General features: G+C 43.1%; 1 protein-coding gene across 1 annotated transcript; it reads right to left on the bottom strand.

Moving 5' to 3' along the window:
* Positions 1-986: 986 nt before the first annotated feature.
* On the bottom strand, positions 987-26,006 carry dgkaa (diacylglycerol kinase, alpha a). The gene is made up of 24 exons (XM_028993233.1): positions 25,801-26,006; positions 16,354-16,436; positions 15,746-15,822; positions 13,978-14,107; positions 13,582-13,656; positions 12,320-12,369; positions 12,130-12,204; positions 11,444-11,560; positions 8,565-8,682; positions 7,906-7,994; positions 7,442-7,561; positions 6,757-6,855; positions 6,386-6,472; positions 6,047-6,120; positions 5,835-5,909; positions 4,716-4,801; positions 4,453-4,542; positions 4,196-4,356; positions 3,558-3,622; positions 3,340-3,430; positions 2,985-3,168; positions 2,420-2,537; positions 2,135-2,195; positions 987-1,520 (listed from the first exon to the last, which is right to left on the bottom strand). The coding sequence occupies exons 2-24, from the start codon at positions 16,427-16,429 to the stop codon at positions 1,443-1,445; spliced, it is 2,196 nt and encodes a 731-aa protein (XP_028849066.1). The 5' UTR covers positions 16,430-16,436; positions 25,801-26,006; the 3' UTR covers positions 987-1,442.
* Between the last annotated feature and the right edge of the window lie 675 nt (positions 26,007-26,681).

The following is a 26,681-nucleotide window of genomic DNA, read 5'->3' as shown; positions in this document are numbered from 1 at the left end:
ATTATCTTTAATCTTTGTATTTTCTGTATATAATATATATACTGTTAAAAAATTAAGGGAACACAATAATAAGACATCCTAGATCTGAATGAATGACATATTCTTATTAAATATGTTTCTCTTTACATAGTTGAATGTGCTGATATAAAAATCACACAAAAATTATCAATGGAAATCAAAATTAACAACTCAGAATTAAAGTGGAAAACACTACAGTCTGATCCAACTTTGATGTAATGTCCTTAAAACAAGTAAAAATGAGGCTCAGTAGTGTGTGTGGTCTCCACGTGCCTGTATGACCTCCCTACAGTGCCTGGGAATGCTCCTGAGGTGGTGGATGGTCTCCTGAGGGATCTCCTCCCAGACCTGGACTAAAGCATCCACCAACTCCTACCCTCTACCCTCCCTGGAAATGTAGAATTATGACTTCATAAGCACTTTAACAGGTGTGTGTTTATATGTGCTCTGGGAGCTGATACACAAGCACAATTCATGCTGTATGTCTTTAAATACTTGGTGGTAAGGGAGATCCAGGATTTTTGGTGAGAGGGAACTCTATAGCAAAGAGACAATTAGTAGCAGACATACTGGCAGTAAAACGTATTTATTGGTTTAAGTGAAATGAAATATACACGTTATGAGGATCTGCAAACTGTTCTGCAATGTTATCTACGCAGTTTCAATATTTTTAAGTGACAATGAAGATATCCAAGATGTACAAATGTCTGTTGCACAATGACGTGAGACTGATTAACTATACATGATATATGCACATTTCATCGCCTGATACAAGGTAAGTAATTATAAGCTAATAAACTAGTATAACTCTAAGACCTCATTTGTTAAAGAAAATGCAATAAAATCAACACACTTATGGTATATTATCCACTGAAAATGTATTTATATCTTAATGTGCACTTCAAATGTACATATATTCAGCAGCACTATAAGTTAAGGAATTGTTGAGAAAAATCATATATATTTAGCGCTCAATTTAATTGGTTCATTTTGCTTCCTAATGTGGCAGCAAATGACCTGACTGAATTGAGCACCCTGTTTATTTGATAAATCATTCTTACGGCATACATTTATTAAACACATTATCTTTTTTTTTTTTTTTCAAAATAAATTAATAAGCGCATTTTATTAAAATTAATTAACTCCTTAAAACAACTCCCACTATTTTAAAGAAAGTGGTCCAAATATCAGATAAGTTGCACTAAATGAAACTAATACACTGGACCTTTAAAAATCCACGAGTATCTTAGAATGGATCATTTTAGGCCACACAAACTAGGAAGGAAAATGTATTTTCCCCATATGTCAGCGAGTTAGGCCTCTTATTTGTTTTCTTTCAGACATACCATGTGGGAAAATTCAATGAGGTGATTTCAATGCCATTATAATGTAAAAACTGTAATGGTCCTGTTGGCACGGGACCTTCACTTGAGGTTGAAGAAGCCAGACTTGCTCTGAGGAGCCATTAGCATTCGGGCTTGGTTCTTGTGAGTGATGTGAATCTATGTGCAGAGGAAAATGGATATGATAGACAATACAACCAATTCATTTTAATTGTCAAAAGAGCATTCAAAAAATGATAAATATCCCCAGAATGATGCTAGAGCTCACAAGCATTACAGAACAGGAAAATATAGGAAACCAACAATAAATCAGTGCAGAGAAGATGACCAAAGGTGTTAAAGATGAATCATTTTGCAATATGTGGAATGATGGGCATGGAGAGAAGATTGTACAGTAGTCTGAACTCAGTAATCTCCCATCATGCATTTCTGAACCACATGACTACCATATGACTGTGGCCTGGGGCTTTGGAGTTATCTCAAAGTAAAAAGTTCTCAGGAAAAGGGAGAAATAAATCAAGAACAAAATTTTTTTGTTACAACTGAAATTTTCCCCATAAATTATTTTTGAAAGAAAGAGATATGTTAATACAGATATCAGTTCAGAACAGGCGTTTGAGATGAACTTCAATGGCTCTCTGACCCACTGCTAAATATTGTCTAAGAAAGATCTTTTCATCATTTTATTTTTAAAATAACTGATTCAGATTACTTGTTCATTAAGCAAATACAACTAGAACTGACATGAGAAGAACTGGCTCTTAAGTGCTCACCGTGCATGGCGGCTGCATCCAGGGCTCTCCATCAATCTGCATTGGCAGGGTCTTCTTAGTCCTGATGAAGAGAAAACAGGCAATGAACCAGTGTCTAAAAGCAGCTAACAGATGTACTTGTTTATATATATAATGGTTTGTGTGTCTGTATGTGTGTGTGTGTGCATTACACACTGCATTCATACATATGTATGAATGTGTGCATGCATAAATATATGCACACACACATGCATAAACACGTCTATCTATATGAGATGTCACTCCTTGTGTTCATCCTTGACCCACCGAATGGTTATCTCTGAAGTCTTGGCTAGTCTGACAGCAGTCTTGAGCCCAGTGTAGATCTGCCCCATCTCTATGGCACCCTCCAGTCCCACCACCTCCAACCGCTTGTCACTTATGTCTGCCAGAGAGAATTGGGAAGTGATACAGCAGCACAGTGGCACAGCCAAGACACCCCTATAGGATGATATTCAAATATGATATGCATCAGACATCACTGAATCAGACTATACAGACCAGTTAGAAAAAAACACTGTTTATCTTAGCTTCAAGCTATTTTGTTAATGTAACCCTGTCAAACACTGATCAAATATTGATTTACCTAAACCCTTTATTGCATAATTAAACAATGCCCTTAACCAGAGCGACTTACAATCAGTAGTTACAGGGACAGTCCCCCTGGAGCAATTTAGGGTTAAGTGTCTTGCTCAGGGACACAATGGTAGTAAGTGGGATTTGAACCCGGGTCTTCTGGTTCATAGCCGAGTGTGTTACCCACTAGGATACTAATTTCATGTCCCAGCATTTCAAAAATGAAAAAATAGTGGCTCAGGGAGAATGACTGCACCTTGTGGGCTAACTTTTAACACATCTGGGTCCACAATGACCTCTGGCAAATCTTCTGCTGGACCTGCAGAATCCCCTTTCTTCTGTTCGCCCCAAAGGTTAGATCCACCATGCATGCTGGGAATGTTGAGGACAGCGATGCCTTCCAGAGAAAGGCTGCTCAGGTCCAGGGGCGACCCACAGCACTGCACCAAGGATAAACAGTACAGAGAAAGGTTATTCACTTTTTTTAATTTAAATGCATTTTTTATGAGAACCAACATTTATGATATTATTTACGAGTAATGAACAATGAAAATACAATAAAACCATTCTTCAAATACAGATTATGAGAATGAGGACGGCCGTTTGTTCACCTCGATAGAGAGACACTCCTTGAGCTTTTTGCAGGAGGCAGAGATGGTCTCAGAAGTGGCAAACTCAAAGTACCAAAGCTTGTTCTTCATTCTGCAATACGGTCACCCCCAAAACATTAAAAACAAGGACTACCTGGCCGCTGCTGCTGAACTTGCTTTCGAGGACAGTACTGCTCAGAAGACAGTGTTACTGACCGGGCAAGTCTCACACATCTCACCTGCTGTTGAATTTCTGCGGATGCTTCTCCCTCATCATGTGAAATCGATGAGCAATGGAGGCATCCTGTCAACACAAACCGTCACAGGTGAGAAATACGTACCATGGGCTTAACAAAGCTTAAAACCTATTCTGACATTTTTATTATATATTTTTATCTATCTATCTATCTATCTATCTATCTATCTATCTATCTATCTATCTATCTATCTATCTATCTGTCTGTCTGTCTGTCTGTCTGTCTGTCTGTCTGTCTGTCTGTCTGTCTGTCTGTCTGTCTATCTATCTATCTATCTATGTTACTGAGCCCTTTATGGCTTGTAATCCTGGGTTGGTGACACTTCAAAGGAACTGGAGAATTTTAAAACAAATATATTGAGTAAATCGCATAATGATAAATTACTACAGCCAAACTCCAGCAACCTCTGTGTGCTTTTGAACAAGCTGAGAATGGCAGTAATCAGTTTGCCACAGAATGACTAAATGGTGTCACTCACCATTAGGTGGTTTGGTTTGCAAATAATAAAATTCAGTGGTCAACAAAGTAATAAAAATACATAAAGTAACCTGCCTTCTTTGTAAACTATACATTTGAAAAAGCGTAGTAAATGTACAAGTCTGTGTACATTTTGCACTCACCACTCCGATGGAGAAGTAGTTGTTGATGATCTCATAAGGCACAGGGTCTCCTCTCTCCTGGCTGTCCTCCACTGTCACCTCCACCTTCCAGCGGTCCATTAGCACCTGCGAGCTGCACTCGATGTCCCTCAAAATACGACTCAGCTCCATCCCATCGTAGCCTTTTACACACATATACCAAAAACACCAACGATTTTATTCAAAATAAATTCCACACTCCTATTCCATGCGTATTTCATCACAAGCTCTCTGCTAACCTCCTCCCCATCGCAGGCAGCGTGCGAGGTCATTTCCTGTGCCGAGAGGTAGGACAGCCACAGGGGGGCGTACCTGCAAATTTGCTTTATCTGAGGAACAGACCACAAAGTACAGTTATATGTTATTCTTACAGGCTCAGTCATGCAAAAATGTGTGAAGAAAGTGCTGACACCACAAATGCTGAATGAAGACACAGGCAGTAGGCAGCAGCGCCGCCTCGTGGTCACACTGCAAATCACACGCTGTTTCCCTATTTTCTCACCTATAGCATCAAGAATCCAGCCGACGGTTCCATCACCCCCACAAACAAGAATCCTGTAGTCCGCGAGGTCCCTGAAGAAACACAACCTGCCAAATACAAAGACAGATTGCTTGCCATTCTGATATGAAACCCCTTTTAGTTTTTTAACAAGTGCAGCCTTTTTTTTTTCCCATTGGAAATATATAATGAACAGAACCTGTTTTTTTTCCAATAAGGAAACTGCAGCTCACTTAGTCCACCCATAAATGCCAGCACCAGCTTTAATATGACAAGTGTGTCCATAGTTACTACTGCACAAACAAATCTGCCAGCACTTGAGAGGCTGAAAATAATATCCAATACCTGGTTTCATTATCTAAGTGCAAAGCGTGTCAAGGTACAAAACAAATACATTGATGCAGGTAAACGACAGTAGTAAATTGGGAGTCTGACCTTAAACATAATATAAATAAATAAATAATTAAATGAATAAATGAAATTGACTATTAGTGCAGAGGGTGTTCCCAAAACCCGGAACAGAGTGGGTGGAATATAGAACATTGGTCTACTAGTGAAACATTAAATGATTTAACCTGCCACTGTGTGGATTGTGTGCCCCCCCCAGTTGCTATCCCCCATGTGACTAACACAGCATATCTGACGGTACATTATATCTGACTCTACAATAAGGCTCAGGGTAGAGTCTCATTAGGAGCTTTCTTCTGTCTTCACAGAATCAGCATCTGTTCAGCTGAGGCTCGACCGCCCCTGGCAGCTTCATCTCAGATGTTCTGCAGGCGGTTGCTTTTCATCCGTTTTGTTTTGATCTTGTGCTCTTGGTGTTGTACCAGCACCCGTTTACACCGCCTGACTGTTCCGCCTCTGCTGCAGCCTGGTGAATAGTGTGATGGTAACATGGCATTGATGCAGCTAGCATTAAAACATTCAAGATTTTAATGATCGTGATCTTGTTTTTTTTGCCTCAGCGTTCAGATCAGTTTAAGGAATTTGATCAACTGAATGTCCTGACATTCACAAGCCCACACACTTCCACATTTACTCTCCACAAAGAACATACTCATGGTAGCCATGTAACACATTTACCTTCACTTTTAACATCACACACAGATGAGTCCTTACCCTGGACCTGGGCCCCCATTGGATAGATTGTAAACTTGACGTGGATTCAGCAAATACTGGAATTTACGCAAGACCCTGATGAAAGAAAAAAAATTATTTTGTTATGCTATCATCTGCATTTGATTACTGGAATGACCTTAAACATCTAAAGTTTAGAGTATATATATATCATGTTTTATGTATATTGAGCTGTCATTACTGTCAGGATTTACCTTTCTCCCTGTTTCCCTCCACTCTTCGGGTTGACAAAGACCAGGAGCGGGTGTGTGTTGGGAACTGGACAGATCTGCACCCAGAAAAAGAAGAGCTGTGTTCACTCAAAGTCCCTAAAGTAAATCACTGCACATCCATCCAATTTTCCTAAAGCGCATATCCAGGTCAAGGTTGTGAGGAAAACTGGAGTGTAGCCCAGAAAGAATGAATGAATAAATAAATAAATAAATATAACAACAAAAAAAAAAAAAACAGGTACATACATGGACACACTCTCACATACCCATTTTAACCAAGTAGGAGAAGACACCACTGTGCTGCACAGATGAGATTGTTACCTGCAAGACTTGTCCCTCAGGTGTGGTGTTGTGCTCACCATCTTCAGCTGAGCCAGAGCAGCCATTCTTCACACAGTTTGGCCAATCCTGCATGTCCATTAGTAAAAAGGAAAAAAAATAACAGAATCAGTATTTGGATACACATAGATACATGGATTAATCCATGACTACGCTCATTATTTAGTTACAGTGTGCCCTTGCTATGCAAATATTTTATAATCTGATGGAATATATAGTTTCTCAGGACCACAACACCAATGCGTTCCATTTTCTATGATTGCTGCGATCAACATTTGATGCCTCATAAAAGTGCATACAGATATATCACAATTGCATAACCACTAAAACAGGCATCGGGTGTCCTGCAGTACCTTGATGATGGGATAAATTGCCCAGGGAGGGAGGATGTGGTCCCTCAGTGGGCCACAGTTACACTCTGTCGGCTCCTGGGATGCACACTCATCATGGCGCTGAAACACAAGCACCCATCCACACACACAATTATTAGCTCCATCTATAAACATGTTCCTGTGCAGCCATACCAATTTTGCAAAATGCAAATGGAGCACATTTGTCTGTGCATTGAAACATTCCACTCTGTTTTCTTCTTCTCGGGTGATTACACAGAACGGCCTGCACAGAGGGGTCGTTTTTTTCCTGTATAGCAAACCGGGGCCTTAAAATTTATGTGCCTGCAAGATGTGAAGATTCACGCTGGCCAGGGAACTGCCAAGGATCTGCCCCAATCTGCTTCTCCTAGTTTATAACCCCCTCAATACAAGTTAGATTCTGAAAATTGAACGGTTCATCTTCTCTGCACTGCCACAACGTACGAAAGTTGCTGCCCATTAACCGGTGCGCTATGGACCGATTTTAGTGCATGTGAGTCCAGTAATCAGATGCTCAGCAGGACTAAATTAGGTATTTCTGAGTGTATGGCTGCATCAAGTAAACTGGAAGTATAAGTGGTGGGCTGGCCGCCCTTAGATGCTCATAAGATGCAGATCATGGCCACAGGGTGGGGATCTGTATTGACCTTTCAGGTCGGGCTCTCACCATAGTGTGGCACCACACACAGCGCTTCCCTGTGAGGCTCTGGTAGCTCTTAATCTTCTTCTGGCACCGGTCACATTTTCCAGACTCACAGTTACCACTGACCCAGTCATGGGCTGCAACCTAAACCCACACACATTTACAAATTTCAGATTTACTACAATGGATTTTCTATTGATTATTGATGCACAATGCATTATGTATATTAAAAATTATATTAATACAGTGCATAAATAGGGTAAACATTCCACACAACTATTATTAAAGAATGGTCTGACACAATCAGATTATCTTTGGATAACTTGAGTATTTTCCCACATCACATGGAGTGGGAAGAAGAAAGTATTATTTGAAAAGTATCTGTCCATTACTAGTTTTTACACATATTTTAAGCACTAACCATGCAAATGAACAGCTATGGCTATTAGTATTTGGACTGTGTGCATTATTGTGTAAATGGATTTTACCCCAGTTTCCTTTTTGGACTTCACATATGTGCGAGTACAGGGAGCAGGGTTCTTGTTGGCACAGCGACCATGGACTGTGTACTTGCAGCCTGTTAATGTTAAAAGTTTTCATTCAGTAAAGGCAGTGGATGCCTCACTGTCCATCAAAATTTGCATTTGTTGGTATTATCCATTCGACTTGTAAGACAAAACAGTATACACCATCACATCCAATACTAGACTGAACACCTGCCTGTAAAGATGTGTCTCAGGACTATTATTTTTAATAGCCGTTATTTCTTGCTTAGAAGAGATTTTTAAAGAGATTTTCTCAATGCTGATATTGTAAAATGTACAGTACAGGACAGTTCGGACCTTCTCATTCAATTTGTTTTCTTTATTTTCATGACCATTTACATTGGTCGATTCTCACTGAAGGCATCAAAACTATGAATGAACATATGTGGAGTTTTGGCCTGTACTGTATATGTATGTAAGAATAGTATGACAGGTGGGTAACTTTGGATCATGTGAATGGTATAATACTAAACTTTGCAGACAACAGATGCATACCTTGATGAAATTTGTGGGATTATAACATCTATTGCAAAAAAAGCTCTGACCGCAAGACCAAACATTTTATACATCCAAAGATATCAATACTTGATTTAAATCCTCACATGTACAGCAGAGGCCTTGCTTGCGCAGCCCTAGCAGCATGCTCTGGCACACATTACAGTACACGGGCTTGTTGAAGTGTTTCATCCTCCACAGGTGCTGTCCATCCTTCTGAGTCATCTGAATATGTACAGATAGTTGGTTAACATACCATTAACAACAAGTACACTTTTCTAATATACAGGGAGTGCAGAATTATTAGGCAAGTTGTATTTTTGAGGAATAATTTTATTATTGAACAACAACCAAGTTCTTTATGAACCCAAAAAACTCATTAATATCAAAGCTGAAAGTTTTTGGAAGTAGTTTTTAGTTTGTTTTTATTTTTAGCTATTTTAGGGGATATCTGTGTGTTCAGGTGACTATTACTGTGCATAATTATTAGGCAACTTAACAAAAAACAAATATATACCCATTTCAATTATTTATTTTTACCAGTGAAACCAATATAACATCTCCACATTCACAAATATACATTTCTGACATTCAAAAACAAAACAAAAACAAATCAGCGACCAATATAGCCACCTTTCTTTGCAAGGACACTCAAAAGCCTGCCATCCATGGATTCTGTCAGTGTTTTTATCTGTTCACCATCAACATTGCGTGCAGCAGCAACCACAGCCTCCCAGACACTGTTCAGAGAGGTGTACTGTTTTCCCTCCTTGTAAATCTCACATTTGATGATGGACCACAGGTTCTCAATGGGGTTCAGATCAGGTGAACAAGGAGGCCATGTCATTAGTTTTTCTTCTTTTATACCCTTTCTTGCCAGCCACGCTGTGGAGTACTTGGACGTGTGTGATGGAGCATTGTCCTGCATGAAAATCATATTTTTCTTGAAGGATGCAGACTTCTTCCTGTACCACTGCTTGAAGGTGTTTTCCAGAAACTGGCAGTAGGACTGGGAGTTGAGCTTGACTCCATCCTCAACCCGAAAAGGCCCCACAAGCTCATCTTTGATGATACCAGCCCACCTCCACCTTGCTGGCGTCTGAGTCGGACTGGAGCTCTCTGCCCTTTACCAATCCAGCCACTGGCCCATCCATCTGGCCCATCAAGACTCACTTTCATTTCATCAGTCCATAAAACATTAGAAAAATCAGTCTTGAGATATTTCTTGGCCCAGTCTTGACGTTTCAGCTTCTGTGTCTTGTTCAGTGGTGGTCGTCTTTCAGCCTTTCTTATCTTGGCCATGTCTCTGAGTATTGCACATCTTGTGCTTTTGGGCACTCCAGTGATGTTGCAGCTCTGAAATATGGCCAAACTGGTGGCAAGTGGCATCTTGGCAGCTGCACACTTGACTTTTCTCAGTTCATGGGCAGTTATTTTGCGCCTTGGTTTTTCCACACGCTTCTTGCAACCCTGTTGACTATTTTGAATTAAACGCTTGATTGTTCGATGATCACGCTTCAGAAGCTTGGCAAGTTTAAGAGTGCTGCATCCCTCTGCAAGATATCTCACTATTTTTGACTTTTCTGAGCCTGTCAAGTCCTTCTTTTGACCCATTTTGCCAAAGGAAAGGAAGTTGTCTAATAATTATGCACACCAGATATAGGGTGTTGATGTCATTTGACCACACCCCTTCTCATTACAGAGATGCACATCACCTAATAAGCTTAATTGGTAGTAGGCTTTCGAGCCTATACAGCTTGGAGTAAGACAACATGCATGAAGAGGATGATGTGGACAAAATACTCATTTGCCTAATAATTCTGCACTCCCTGTACTAATTAATATGACTTAATGTGGTAGAGAGAAGCCAAGAGTGAAATGCTGCAATCACAGCAAAAGCTCCCTGCTTTGGAGACACTTGATAAATTGTTAAACGTCTTGCATCATTTGCTATTTTTGTGTTATTTCATAGTCCTGTGACTTAAGTTTTGATCTAAAATCCAAAAATGCAAGACCCATAAATGAGTAAGTGCAAACTTTTGACTGGTAGTTTATAATCAATGCACAACTATGAAAAACAATGTTATCAGCAATCTTCGGTCAATAAATAATGACTTGGACAATACATTTTGATAATATTTAGTTGTTTTATTGTCAGCTTATTAAAATGTGCATTGCTGTTACCTATACTGGAATGTATTAAAGACCGCTTCCTCATATTGACCAGACACTGGGTACCTTTGGAGTCTACTGGTATGGTAGACTCTTTCAGGTAAATAAAACAGCCAGTGTCATAGACTGTTTGGCTACACTATTAAAGAAGTAAATACTTAAAGATATTTTTCTTTTCTTCTAACCCTCAGACATCCTCAATGTTTCCTCATTCCAGTTTCTGCTCTCAGAGCTGGTCAGAAGATGAAAAGGCACTAGGATAAGGTCACATCTCCAACAGCCTTCCCAGCAGCTGGAGTCTGCCGACACATGAAACCAACATATGGTGCATGGCAGTAGAGCAGCCAGTGCCCTTTGGCGTGTCATGGCCTTGGTTCCACTTTTCCTGTTTGACTCTAATCACAGGTCTCTCATCGTTTTGCAGATGCAGAATTCACTCACTTTGGGATACCTGTTTTGTCTGTGCAATCACATACTACCTACAAACCGTATACAAAAGTTGTCAAACTATGGGCAATTAACAGCATTTCCCACAATAAGCAAATCTCCAAACCCTCTTAGTCTATTTAAAAGAAAAATGAAATTCATCCCTCCAATTACTGATGCAGTTGCAGAAGAGAATTGGTTCTCAGTTTGGGCTCCAGCTAAAGTAGCCTTTAGAATGCATGTACAATCCAGGAAGAAAACAACTTCTAGTGTGTAGCATGACCCAACAAGCAGATGATTGCAGAAACACTTCAGGTACAACACGAGTACATCTGTCAAGCACACACACTGGACATTTATGAGTGTGTTTATGTGTGTGAGCGCTGACCTTCAGTCCCAGCAGCACCAGCAGAGGAACATTGTTCATGCCCCCCTCCACCCACTCCTGCAAGGTCACTGTGCCGTTGCTATCGGCATCAATGGCTGTCATCATGTCCCTCAGAACCTGTCCCAAGAGAGAATTAATTCTGATACTGATGGAGAATTCACTCAGCAGTGCACGAATTAGAGGGGAGCTGATTTGAAGCAGTATGAGACATATGCAATTTATGCAATACCAACATGCAACATCTGAGCATCCCAAATAATAATCATTTACTTTGTATCCTTAATTTGAGTCTGTGTACAAAAGATGTTCTTGACTATGGCAATGCATTGGCTTGATAATGGAAGTGACAAAAGGTAAAAATTAATTGTGTGGTAAGGGAATCTTTGTGGTTATATCTACTTTTTATGTTTTTATTTTTGTTTATTTACTTCAAAAGTAGTGTATGTACTTCTTTTGGTGTGTGTGTCTGTGTTTTATAAATAAATGTTCACTTACTTTTCTTAAAACAACATTGCTGCAAGCTAAAGTTACTGTAATACGACCCATGAAATAGTGATAACGTCAGCCTATATCTGGCTGTATAACAGAAATAGATCATTCAAGACATAGAAATAGGGGCTGTAAACTGAGACTTTTGCAGTACACATAAAGTCAAAATAAACAGTTTTGAAGTTCCAGGACCTTACCGGTCTTAGCTCAGTCACATCCCAGCCTAGGTAGTCGGCAGCATGCATCATCTGCGCAATGATGCGGTCAACTTCCTACAGCAGGACAGGAGAATCTTACTGTACACCAAAGGTCACAGGACTCGACACACAGCTCTGATTTTAACTGCAGCAGCATCTCAGCAGGGGAAGAATGAAATGTTTCACTCACCGAACTATCCAGGAGTCCATTGCCATCTCTGTCATAGAGTTTGAAGGCGACTGGACAGGGGGTTAGAGAGGGACAATTCTTAAGAAAAGTCATCAGACTCTCAATGTAAAAATGAATGAGTAATTCTGCCTTGGATTCTTGATGGGCCCGTGGATTGGAGATATTGGATGTCTGTTTAGATGGGTTCTGGCTGTTCTGGCTGTTACCAGGAGTGGGTGTGACATGTACACTGATCAGCCAATACATTTAAACCACTGAGAGATAAAGTGAATAACATTTATTATCTTCTTGAAATGGTGCCTGGCAGTGGGTAGCAAGCTGTGTCCTTGGAAGCAGAAAAAATGGGCAAATGCAATTTGAGTGGAGCCACATGGTGGTGCAAGCAGTTAGAGACGTGGCCTCACACTGCCAAGGTTGTGAGGTTGAACCCCGCCTTGGATGTTGTGTTTGGTGCAGGTTTCCTCTGGTGACTCTGAGCTGTCTGTAGGTACCCAGTGTACTAGGATTGGCTCTGCAGACGTGACCATGAGTAACAGGACTAAGCGCTTATGGACAGTGAGTGAGTAATTTTAGTGACTTGGACGAAAGCTAAACTGTGGCTAAATAAGTCATAGCATCTCCAAAATTCCAGAATTTGTGCAATATTCTGCAAACCAGTGAACATGCAATGCTCTATAGAAAGATGGCAGGCCAGTGTGAAAGTTACTGCATTTATGTGGGAGTTATTTTGGGATGTATCACTTAACTAAACATTGTTGCTGACCAAGTTCACCCCTTAATGGAAATGATGTTACTTGCTGGGACTGCCCTCATTCCTCATGATAATGAAACCTGCCACACTGCTAAAATGCTTCAAGAACAGTTTGAGGAACATAACAACGAGTTTGAGTTGTTGACTTGACTTCAAGATTTAAGCCTCTGTGAGATGTGGTGGAAAAATGTGTCCAATCCATGAACGCACCACCTGAAAGGAACAGCTAGCGACTGCTTGGTACCAGATACCACAGCATACCTTCAGAGGCCTAGTGGAGTCCATGCCTCCATGGTTAGGAACAGTTTTGGCAGCAAAGCATAGACCTACTCAATAATAGGTAGGTGGTCGTAATGTTATGGCTGGACAGTGTATGCGTATACATGGTGCACACAGCTTGTACACCAGTGGGATCATCACTGTTCAGCTTTGTGTGTTATTATTGGCTATGAAAAACGATAAATACATGGGGGGAAGTGAGACAGTGATGACGGCCGTGCGTGCAGCTTACATTCCAGTTTGTCACGTGGCTGTCCATCCTCCAGCAGTGAAAAGTAGCAGGACACATCCTTTAGAAACACCTCCCCTTAGACAGAACAGAACGAGTGTGTAGTTTACACAGGCATCACAATCCTCCTCCTCTTCACCACAATCATCAAAAAAAGGCCGAAACCATGTTTGTTACCTAATGTGACATTTAATGGTTTCCTGCTCCTTAACTGGATATATTAGCTACTTTCCTGGAATTAAGATGCATTTGTAGAAAATGTCATATATAATAGCACATACTGAGCATTCGGGCAGGAGTACTGTGTGCTGCTCTCTGTGTGTCTTTGTGTGTGTGTGTGTGTGTGTGTGTGTAAGTGTGTGGGTGGGTATATAGACATCAGAGGTGCAGTGAGCTCACTGGCTTTTTCATCTCCGTTAAGCTCCGAGTTCTGGAAGGACTGGAAGAGTCGCTGGCAAAGATCAGCAGGAAAATCCTCCACTTCCAGGTAGGTCTTGAGGAAGAGCCTGAAGCCTTCCTCATCTATACACTGGGAGAGATGGACAGGCTGAGTTACAACATTCCTGCTTCAACGTGGCTCCACGTTGTGTGTGTTTGTATATAAATGTGTGTGTGTGGGCGAAACACGCAGTCGTTCCCGCAGTGTCTGCATGTGTGGGTGTGTTTATTTCCGTTCTAGTTGAGTGACTTTCTCAAGGGCGCAAAGCAGAATTCCCAGCAGGGCAGCGAACCACAAACCCGAATTTCTGCTAAAAACTCCCAAGTCCCAAGCCACTGCGTCCTACAGCTGATCCACTTCTATAAAAGACCTCAGGCCTGAAAACATTTTCCGTCCCAGAGCCCTCCTTACAGGACTTATTTACAACCAGAAATAAAAGGAGCTTGTGGAGACCACAAAAGGCAAACATGTGCAGCTAAGCCATTATTCCATGGTGCTATTTATGGACTCAAAGCTTACTTAACGAGAACACATCCATCTCTTCTAACACCATGACTGATCAAATTGGCCTGTCCTCTGTGTTTTGACATTTCTGAAAAATTACAGAAAAATTACATACAGAAGAGAAGATAAAATAACTTTCTAATTGCAGGGACAGACAATACATGCACACACACAAAAAAAACCCATGAAATAAGCACAAATATCAGTCCTTTTAGTATTTAATCGTGGCTGTAACAATAACAAATACTCGCTGAGAAAAGTCTAGATTTAGCTGCTGCATTGAAATTGCTCCAGCTGTTCCTAAGCAACGTCATTCTGGCACCAGCTTGAAATGTGATGTTGTGCCTGACAAAAAAAAAAAACGCAATAAAGCTGAATGATATGAAAACAGACACATCGGAGTGGCACTCCCATGAATCCCCTTGGAAACTAACTGTGGTTGTACTCTATAAAAATATATATTTTTAACCATTCAGACAAGTATTCTCCGCCCTGATACCCCGCCCCCTTCTTACATGTCACTTACATCTACGAGGTGAAAAATGGATGCTCCATCCAGCAGCTTTATTGGACCGGGACTGTCATACACGAGACGACAGAGCCAGAATCTGACAATCAACCTCTCAGCGAAGATTGATGCTAATGTGCTCATGCTTTTATAGTTATAATGTAAAGTTCTAACTTTAGTATCACAGGGATGAAATCACAACCATTTTAAATGGAAATAGAAACAAGACCTGTTATTTTTGACAGATACTATCACTTTTCCATTATAATTGCTCTTCATGATAGTGCATGGAGGGCATGGAGATTAGTATTGCATAGCTTACTCAGCAGCCAGTCAGCACAGAAGTGAGCTCACATAACACACACACACACACACACACACTCATACATAGCACCCCATCACAAAGAACAAAGCCAATTTAGGTACAGCTCAAGCAAATACACCACAGCCATGAAAACATAAAGTCTGATCATTTAAATATATAAAAAAAACAATCTTTACATCAGATTTACTGAAATAATTTATATACAGCATGCAGGATACAGCACTGCTGTCAAAAACACATGTAAGAATACAACCAATCACATGCAACAGATCCCATTCCCTGGCCACTTTACAGTTATAATGTGATCATACTCAACTATCATATTTAAGGGCACATCAGCCACCCAGAGTTGGGGCTGTATAGGTGGCCGATGTCAGGATTCTGCTCTCACCTCTTTATGTCTGTGGCGCGCCAGGCTGCCATCTGTATCAAACTCCCTCAGCACATCTTTCACCTTCAGGCTGCAATCTAAAAGAGAGAGAGAGCGAGAGAGAAATTGCATCCCCCGCAGAATAACAAACAGTCTGAATCACAGCCTAGGCACTGTCTGTACCTTTGGCTATGATGTGTTGCTAATTTTAAAGAAGTTTTACATTTGAACAGATACCAACTTGAGTGGCGCACAGACATCGTGGAATCTGTTTTGGTCAGAGCCACCACTGGCATGAATCAGACACCGCACCAACCTCAACAGCATGAGAGAGCCAGGCGCTCTCTGTCTCATGTTCTGATTTCCATTGAAAATCAGCCAGAGCCCAGAGGAGCAGGCAAATGAGCACTAAATCACTGCCCAAATGCAGGACACTGTGTGAAGTTTTCCAAAAATACTACATCAAAACTATAATTTCCTTGTTTGATTTTCTAGTTATAGAGAAATGTTTCACTCTAATTTTTTTTTGCTAACTCCATACCATAATCAAGGTTTTTATATGCATGAGTTGAATGGAAAGTAATAACATTGATATGCCTGACCTGTATGTGTAAGTGTTGTTTACTCACAGTCCATGTACTGCTGCAGCTGGATGAAGTCCACCGGGCTCAGGACTTTCCTCTCCACCTCACTACGGTCCGACATGATGCACCTGGAGGTGTTACATTTTTTTACTAATCCTGTTTCATAGGAAAACCGCCTTGGGTGACCATTCCTGAGTTAATACTAATAACAGTTTTATCCATATTACATAATGACAAAAATGGCAGCATGTGGTTTAAGGTCTGATGTACAGCTTCCTGTTAACTTACTTCTGCAATATGTTTAGCAAGGATGTTGGGGGTAAAAAAGCTCAAATAAATGCATAACTTTAACGCCTCTAACCGCCGGTGCTTGTGCACATGAACACACACACAGCACTAACTCTTTGTTCAAGGTTACATTGATCAAGAATTTTCTTTTCTAATGATAGATTTAATTAACCACCATCTGATAGTCGATAGTGTATGGTAACTTAAATTAATAGATAAAATTACAATGAAACACGATATTTAATGATGTTTGTGCATTGGGAATATTGACAAGTATGGGTATATTTAACCAAAAAAACACCAACAAAATGGGTAGTCAGTTATCTTCAAGATACAGATAACTACCAAGCAGTTCTGTCTTGTTTGATACATGTTTTTATTTCCTGATAATGCCTTGCATTACCTTACACAAGTGAACAAGCCTCGTGATTTTGTGCAAAATCAAGAATAGTGCACAACATCTATTAACAGTGTAGCAACTATGGCAGCAGCAATCCCGGACAATCTATCAGAAGTGGGGCTTCATCAGAGAAAATGTCTTTACCCCAGTCCTCAGCAGTCCAATCCCTGTACTTTTTGCAGAATATCAGTCTGTCCTTGATGTTTTTCTTGGAGAGAAGCGGCTTCTTTGCTGCCCTTCTTCAGGCCATCCTCCAAAATTCTTTGCCTCACTCTGTGTGTAGATGCCCTCACACCTGCCTGCTGCAATTCCTGAGCAAGCTCTGCACTGGTGGTACTGTGATCCCACAGCTGAATCATCTTTAGAACACGGTCCTGGCGCTTTGCTGGACTTTCTTCTACATGCTGAAGTTTTTGATGGTCTGATAAATGCTTGATTTAGGTGCAATCTTAGTAGCAGTAATATTCTTGCCTGTGAAGCCATTTTTATGCAACACAATGATGTCTGCACGTGTTTCCTTGCAGGTAACGATGGTTAACAGAGGAAGAACAGTGATTTCAAGCATCACTCTCCTTTTAAAGCATCCAGTCTTCTATTCTAACTCAATCAGCATGACAGAAGGATCTCTAGCCTTGTGTTATCATGAGGATCACTGAAATGATCTAAGCAGGTCATCTTGTGGCAGGGCTGGAATGCAGTGGAAATGTGTTACTTTGGGATTAAGTTCATTTTCATGGCAAAGAGAGACTTTGCAATTCATCAGATCATCATCTTCATAACATTCTGTAGTAGTAGAAAAAAAGAACGGAAGCATCAAACTAAATCTTTTGGCCACGACTGTAGTCATATAAAGTTTGATTTGGAGTCACACTCAAAATTCAAGTGGAAAAACACACTACAGGCTGATCCAACTCGGGTTAGGTCATTCTGTCATGTTGGTTTGACATGGCAAGGCAGTAGATCTGGAACGATGGCTGGACATGGCGAGGAAGAAGGACGCATATGCATCGTGTCACGAAACAGGGTTTAAATACATGGTAAACAGGACAGGGGAGACATCAAGTAACAATGACCCGACATCAAACAGACAGGGCAGCTTTATAAAATCATATACAGGTGAAAACAATCAAGAAACATAAGAGTGGTGGGAGCCTAGTGGGTAACCAAAAGACCCAGGTTCAAATCCCACTTACTACCATTGTGTCCTTGAGCAAGACACTAAACCCTCAGTTGCTCCAGGGGGACTGTCCCTGTAACTACTGATTGTAAGTCTCTCTGGGTAAGGGCGTCTGATAAATGCTGTAAATGTAAATGTAAATTTAATTCCACAGGACCAACATGAAACTCTTGTCCAAATCCCGGACCCGGAGTTGCCCCTGCGGGACCGGATCATGACATAGACTATGATACATACTAGAATGCTAAAAAAAATAAAGACTTTACAAAATTAGAAATCCTAAATCTGAATGAATGAAATATTCTTATTAAATACTTAACATAGTTGATCTTTACATAGTTAAATGTGCTGACAACAAACACACAATAATTATTGATGAAATTCAAATGTATCAACCCATGAAGGTCTGGATTTGGAGTCACACTCAGAATTAAAGTGGAAAAACACACTACAGTCTGATCCAACGTTGATGTAATGTCCTTAAAACAAGTCAAAATGAGGCTCAGTAGTGTGTGTGGCCTCCATGTGCCTGTATGGCCTCCCTACAGCGCCTGGCCGTGCTCCTGAAGAGGTGGCGGATGGTCTCCTGAAAGCTCTCCTCCCAGACCTGGACTAAAGCATCTGCCAACTCCTGAACAGTCTGTGGAGCAACGTGGCGTTGGTGGATGGAGCGAGACATGATGTCCCAGATGTGCTAAATTGGATTTAGGGTCTGGAGAATGGGCGGACCAGTCCATAGCATCAATGGCTTTGTTTTGCAGGAACTGCTGACACACTCCAGGCACATGAGGTCTAGTATTGTCTTGCATGTGGAGGAACCCTGGGGCCAACCGCACCAGCATGTTGACTCACAAGGTGTCTGAGGATCTCATCTCAGTACCTAATGGGAGTCAGGCTACCTCTGACGAGGACATGGAGGGCTGTGCAGCCCCCCAAAGAAATGCCACCTCACACCATTACTGATCCACTGCCAAACTGGTCATGCTGGAGGCAGCAGAACGTTCTCCACGGAGTCTCCATACTCATGTCTGTCTCACTGTGAACCTGCTTTCATCTGAACACAGGGCGCAAGTGGTGAATTTGCCAAACAAGCTGTACGGTGTCGGGCTGTAAGCCCAACCCCCACCTGTTGACGTCGGACCTCATACCCCCCTTATGGAGTCTGTTTCTGACCGTTTGATCAGACACAGACTGCTGGAGGTCATTTTGCAGGGCTCTGGCGGTGCTCCTCCTGTTCCTCCTTGCATTAAGACAGATGTAGCAGTTCTGCTGCTGGGTTGTTGCCCTCCTATGGCCTCCTCCACATCTCCTGATGTACTGGCCTGTCTCCTGTCTCCACAATGCAGACAGACACAGCAAACCTTCTTGCGACAGCTCGCATTGATGTGCCATCCTGGATGAGCTACACTACCTGAGCCACTTGTGTTCGGTTGTAGACTCCTGTCTCATATTGCCACTAGAGTGAAGCATTCAAAAGTGACCAAAACATCAGCCAGAACGCATAGGAACTGAGAAGTGGTCTGTGGTCCCCACCTGCAGGACCACGCCTTTATTGGGGACGTCTTGCTAATTGCCTGTAATTTCCACCTGTTGTCTATTCCATTTGTACAACCAGCATACTGAAATTTATTGTCAATCTAATGGACAGTTTGTTTTCACAGAAGTGTGAAGGTGTTTCATTGTGCTGTTTAACTGTTCCCTTTATTTTATTTAAAGTGTATGAACTGGTGGAAATATTTTTTAAATCTCATTTGACGATCTTGCATAATCAGGCCATAGCGTTCATGTTAGAACAGGCTTCGTGTCTGAAGCGCTGGGACTTCACCAATGGGACCGGAGACCAGGGACCACTGGCGTGGGACCCAGGTTGGGAGCAGATGGAGATAGCAGAAGCAGACGTCCCCCTGAAGCATGTGCACACTGAACACTGGCTGTGATCTGCGATGTGAGAAACGGATGTACGTGGCACAGCTTTCGTTCCACACATCCATCCACCCATCCACCCTGACTCAACCCACATTCTGGGCCAATCACTTAATTAAAAAAAACATGCAAATGCTGATTTCTAATTAGGTATGTGGACTACCCTACTTTTCTAAATCTGTGATGTTTTTTTGGATATATTTCTGGAGCTTTGACAGTATAATACCTCTGATGAAGCATTTTGCAAAGATGAATAGTGGGAAGAGATTCATTCGGGGAAACAACATGGTGAGAGAACTGGAAGCAGAGATGACTAAACCACCCACTCCTGCCCATGTGATGTGAGTGCTGGATTTGGTGTTCAGCGTTAACAAAGGGTCGCTCTGGCTCTGGTTAATTCCCTCAAAAGGTTAGCGCTGTTGCCTAGCAGCCATGTTTATGTGGCCGATGCCGTGTGGGGCAGAGTGGGAGGGCGATTGGTGGAAAGTTGAACAAATGAGTGGGGGGTGGGGGGGCTTCCATTTTCTTGCTTTTACCCTCCGCTGCGCTCTGCCGAGGAAACCTCCAGGTGCGCACATGGCATCAATATCTCCAAAAGTTTTTTTTGTAAGTTTTTTCTGCAGCCACTTTATCCGGTAAGTAAAGCATGACCACTTTCTGCAGTTCTGACATTTCTTAAAGACACATTTTACCCTTTAAGTGTCTGGGGGAGAGAAAGAGCTTCCTGATGACTGCCTGATGTCTACTTTCTTTCTCCATTTCCGCACTGATGCTGAGGGCTGCTGAGTGCAGTAATCTGATTCTCTGCTTCCTGATCTGATATTTACATGCAGCTCTTTGACAAAAGCAGAGCGAAAATCACTGCCTACCAGAACAATACTGCAATCAGCCTGGCAGCAGTTTACTAGAACTTCACACAGACCTGCGCTTGTATAAGGCACCCATACACACACAGATTTTCACTAGGCCTTCGCTAGACATGTCATTTATCAAGCAAGATCTTAACCTAATGGGCACATGAACAGTTCAGCCTTTACATTACAGCGCACCTACTACATGTCTCTACACCATCAAAGACCATATTAACATATAACAAGGAAACTCTCAACCCCAAAGAGTACACAAGTGTGTGCAGAATATATAACATATATGCATTTCAAGGAAAAACAACACAATGCAAAACACTAAATATCCTATTTGGTGCCGTCTACCAGTACTGCATTTTTGTTCCAGACAACACCACATGTCGGTCCAGTACGGTGAACACTAAAAGAGAGGAGGATACATGAACAAAATGTGCCACGCTTATAGAATCCTTCTCAAGAAGACTGAATGCTGTAATTAAATCAAAAGGTGCTTCACACTCATGAAAAATGATTTGTTGGGTTAACTTAATTCAATTCTAACACCTATTTCCACACATTTGAATTATCTGAAACTAAGGCAGACAAAAAGGACCCTTCTATATGCCTGCCTTAGTTTCAAATAGCATAATTCAAATGTGTGGAAATAGGTGTCATAATTGAGTTAACCCAACAAAGCCTTTTTTTGGGTGAGGCAAAGTGTTAGTTGAAGGGTGTGCACACGTACTCACACTGGTTATATTTTGTAAATGTGTCGATTTTTATATCCACGCTTTGTTATCTTGTGGCTCATTCCCCAGAGGACTTTACTCACTTCTCCACCCAAGAAGACGTTCAGTGTAAAGAGATCAGCGTTTGTGCTACGTGTGCAGTGCGCAGCGGTGAATGTGTTATGAGTAAAACTCAGCGGCTCTTCTCAGAAGTCAGACGGCCTGCTTGTGGAGGCTGCTGCCTCACCCACACCTCGTGTCCAGGAAACTCGCTCTTTCATCAGAGGCTCGCAGAGCCCCGACCGCCCTCTTCCCCGCCTCACATGCAGGCTGCACACTTTGTTCGCGCCATTCTTTGCCCTCTCCCACACACATCACCGCGTCTTAATCCGTTGCTCAGAGTGCAAGTTACGTCAGGTATGGCGGCATGCGGAGGAGGGTTAAGAAACGGGCTCCCGCAGGCGCTGCGGGGAGATTTTGCAGTGCAACCGCCTCGCTTCTTCAGCACTCTGTCACTGGTGACTGACAGCACAGTGAACAGCGGTGCTGGTTACTGGTAATAACAATGTCCTCGAAGTGTGTCACTCCGAAACAACATATTGTGGTTGTTGCACCACAACACATACAAACTGAAGAGAGACGAAAACTGAGTCTTTGTTACATTGTAACAACAACAAAAAACACAAAAGTGTGTTAATGCCTGCGTCACATGGAAATTAGTAATAATATACAGTCAGACAGAAACAAAACTGAGAGAGAGAGAGAGAGAGAGAGAGAGAGAGAGTTTTGAGCGTCGGGTCTCCCCCTCGTCTCCTCCGCTCCACCTGCACATGACTCATCAGCTGTGCCTGGTCTGTGTGTGTGTGTGGGTGTGTGTGTCTGCATATATGTAACAGGACATGCTGCTCAGACCCATTTGAACCCCCTGCTTTGATGTCAGGGCGGATCTATAATCTGGCTTCGCCTATATACTTTTGCCCGTGCAAGACTACAATGACGCAGCATTGGAGAGGGGAAAAGTACATTACATTCTGCACTATTTCTAGGCTCCAAATCGTCAGTAAACGTGTGACATGGAACATGCGACTAATTCAGATTCCCAAGTGTATGTTTCATTAATGCTAAATACTAAGAAAATATAAAATTCAGCGCTCAATCATGTCAATATTTTAATGCAGTAACATTTTCACCAGTGGATCTATGTTCATTTGCTAGTACTGGATACGAACACACATCTTCAAACTCTTTCACTTATGGCCATGGTTCTCAAACTGTGGCACCACTGATGGTACTCAAGCTCCCTCTAGTGGTGAATCAAGCCTCTGGCATGATTCTTAATATTCACAGCCGTGAGTCTGTACTATTGATAGTGGATGAAAGTCAATGATAAGTTTAGAATAAAGTGTATGAACAGTACTACTACAGTACTACTTTTTCCGCTGGGACAGGCGATTATTTGTGGAGGCGATACTCTGATTTGAGAAACACTGACACATGTTTGGTTTGGCAGCGGACGTGGTGCAGAGATGTCGTGTTGGGTTGGTAGTTAGTTCCTCTTCTCCAGTGCACAGATACCAGCAAGCTGTCCGATCTGTTCATTTTAGTGAACACTCCTCACGTGCTACGTCTGTTGCGGCGCCATGAAAACCAGGCCCTCGTGTTCCTCTCAGTGGAATAACGGACATGCACTTCGCAAAAGGCTCCTGAAAAACAGCTGTGAGAACCATTGTGTGGTGCGGCCAGTGCTGACAGTCCCTTTCTGAACAGAGGCGAATGACAACTGCAGACAAAAGTGAGTCACGCAGAATTCACACTTACAACCGGACACGCCGTCACCCCACGCCCACAGAGGGCAGGACTTATGGAAAGCAGAGGCTCGTCTAGCGGTGCACAACACACGTGCACGACCACACACATGCACACACCTGGTAGAGGGAAGACTGCAGCACAGGAAGTGAATCAAGACACACACACACACACACACACAAAGTCAGGCACTCCAGGCACGGCGGTGCTCTGCAGACATGCAGTGTTTGCGTCTGTGCAACGTTGCTGAACTTCTGAGGAGAGCGACAGATGCACGGAAAGAGATTTTTTTTCCCCCAAAATGGAGGACTTTGTGAGACTGTGGCAGGCCCAGTCGACACAGACACGGTGATGAGCTTAAAAAGACGTTCTCGGTACAGCTTGCAATTATAGTGGCAGTGCATGACACGCGTCTCTCTTCAGCGCTCTACAATGAATGCAAGCAAATTAGAAAACCTCGACTAACGACCCGGCACTAATGATCCTTGTTCTTCAAGGAGCCTGAAGGACAGCTGACTAAATGAACGAGGGTTCGCCAGAGCTGTGCCTCGACCCAGGAGCCCCGACCCCGAGAACACCGCGTTTCTTCGGCTATCGGCGAATTATTTCTGGTCGGTGGATAATGGCACGGCTCCTGTAAACATTTCAACGATGCCGCCCAGTGAATAACACCGATGCCTCGGCAACTAGCTCAAAGTACACGTATCTCCCGAAGTCGGTGTTGCGCCGCTGTATTTCACTCCAGCATAGCTCCTGGGTGAGCCGCCCCTCAAAAATATTAATTTGGCCCAACGGCTCCATTTAAAAAAAAACTATTTTATCAAATGAATCCCTTCACAATAATGGAAATGACATTTCATCGGGCCTTCAGCGCGTGACGAGCCATTTAAACAAACACTGACCTTATAAACTTTTAATATCATAATATTAGATGGATAGAAGTTATACAGTCGATTTACACGTCGCTACGGAGCAAGTGACTGTATTAGTACAACTGGAGGCACAAATGACTAATTATGCAATAACCACACCACAATAACACCATATTAGGATTATGCGAATGCTCACTGAGCAATAGATGTCAGGAAGATCAAAATATGGCGGCCGAGTAAATTCACTAGAGATATCAGCGATTCTTAAGCGTCAGAGACTGACAGATCTGTGGCCCTGAGATTTAGTCGGGAGAGGACAGCGATGAAATGATAAAATGCACTGTAAAAAGTGAACTCTGGAAAAGTAATCTGTCACACCTAAACAAATAAACAGCAGGTCGGACTGGTTGATTTACGTTACATCAGGGTGATTTATGCTATGAGAAATTCCTCTTCCTCTCGACCATATTTCCTTTGGTGTGGACGTCAGCCTGCGGGAGAGGGATCCTGTGACCTTGGCCCTTTCCATGTATTATACCACCACTCAGTCCCGTTGGCTTTGGGAAGAGAGCGGCGTGAAGGTTCTCCTGGACCACCAGTAACCTCCACAAACCAAGAGCTCCTCTCTCTGCGACACACGTTTAATTCAGCACCGGATTTTTCTTTTGACACGCGGCCCAGCCCCTCCTGTCCGGACACGAGGTCAGGAGATTCCTGGGACGCCCGGCAGGCTCTTCACACCTGCGCCGGGCCCCCGGGACAGCCGAGGCCCCGTGGGCTGGAGGAAAACCTCCGGCTCTCCGGGCGACACGGAGCAGGAGAGGGGAGCCCTTTCAATGTTTAACTCGGGCGGGCGGGTCGTGCCCGGGCTTTCCCTGCTATATTTAACCCACGGCCATTAATTCAGCCCAGACGTCCAGAGGAGGCGCAGAGCCGTCACAGGCACCGCAGGGGCCAAAAAAAAACTACAAAAAAAAAAAAAGAAGGACAGAATAAAAGGGGCAGGGCTGCTCTGTGAGCGCACTGGCCCAGAAGTGTCAAAACTTGGACCTATGCTGTTGAGAAACGACTCTGTCTTCACCGTCCAACTATTCAGAAATCGCCTCCGTGTGCATCTGAAGAACACGGAGAAAAGCGAACCCACGCTTTCAGAAAGAAGGTTAAATAACAGATTCATTGGAACCCGTGGGCTAAACACGAGTGTGTGTGTGCGTGTTTTCTGGTAATATGCGCCAACTGCAGCGCTGAGCGGGCGAGAAAGTTCTCGTTCCGACATGTCGTAGCGGGTTCGCGGCTGTTCGACGCGGCCGTCAGGAGGGAGCCCGTCCCGGACCCATTTCGTCGCTGCTCGGCCCGTTCGCGGTAAAGTTGTGAAAGTTGATTTCTGCGACGCGCCGGCGGTTCCCGGGGCAGACGCGACGGAACATGACAGGGACGACGCGGCGGTACTCACCTGACCGACACGGAGCCGGGCGAGGGGCTGGAGATAATGGCGGTTTGTCGGTCCGAGAGGGAGGGGGGGGGAACCCCAACAAGAACAAACCAAGAACAAAAAAAACAACAACAACAACAACAAAAAACGACAGAAAGGATGAAGGCGACGCGCTCTCCGCCGCCGAGTCCGCCCGCTACTCCGCAGCGACCCGCTCCCAGCGCCGCCAGAACACGCCCAGCTCCCGTCGTGACGCTCCCGGGCGACGAAGCGCCGCCCAGCAGCCGACACGCACTTTGCCCGGGCGGCGCATCGACTTGTCACCTCCATCGATCCGCGGGACGCCGACTGCGCGTCTGCAGACGCTCCCGTTCGTGTAAATCTTCGCGTCGCGGCTTTTCAGTGCAAGGGACCGGTGTGGCACGCTCTTTCTGCACTTACGTACGAATGCCAACATTTACATTTACGGCATTTACCAGACGCCCTTATCCAGAGCGACTTACAATCAGTAGTGACAGGGGACAGTCCCACCCTGGAGACATTCAGGGTTAAGTGTTTTGCTCAGGGACAGGATGGTACTAAGTGGGATTTGAACCTGGGACTTCTGGTTCATTGGCCAGTGTGTTACCCACTAGGCCACCACCACCCTGATTTCGTGCAACTGCGATAGTAATGTCCACTAATGCACTAAAGAACGATGAAGCATGCCACGCCAATCAAATTTGGATTCATAATGGACTATAATGGCAGTTAGAGTGCTCTCTCGGCACAATTTGAGAAAAGCCAAATTGCAAACTTGCATAAGCAAATCTGACAAGGTGGATAGTATGAGCAGCAGCCCGAGCTGCCAGGTTGGTGCGACACGAATGGGACCAAGCATTTCATGGGACAAAGCGAGGCGC

Source organism: Denticeps clupeoides, chromosome 10, assembly GCF_900700375.1.
Source record: "Denticeps clupeoides chromosome 10, fDenClu1.1, whole genome shotgun sequence".
NCBI classification, from domain to species: Eukaryota; Metazoa; Chordata; class Actinopteri; order Clupeiformes; family Denticipitidae; genus Denticeps; species Denticeps clupeoides.
Note: the sequence above shows the minus strand (reverse complement) of the source record. Positions and strands in the feature narration are given on the sequence as shown.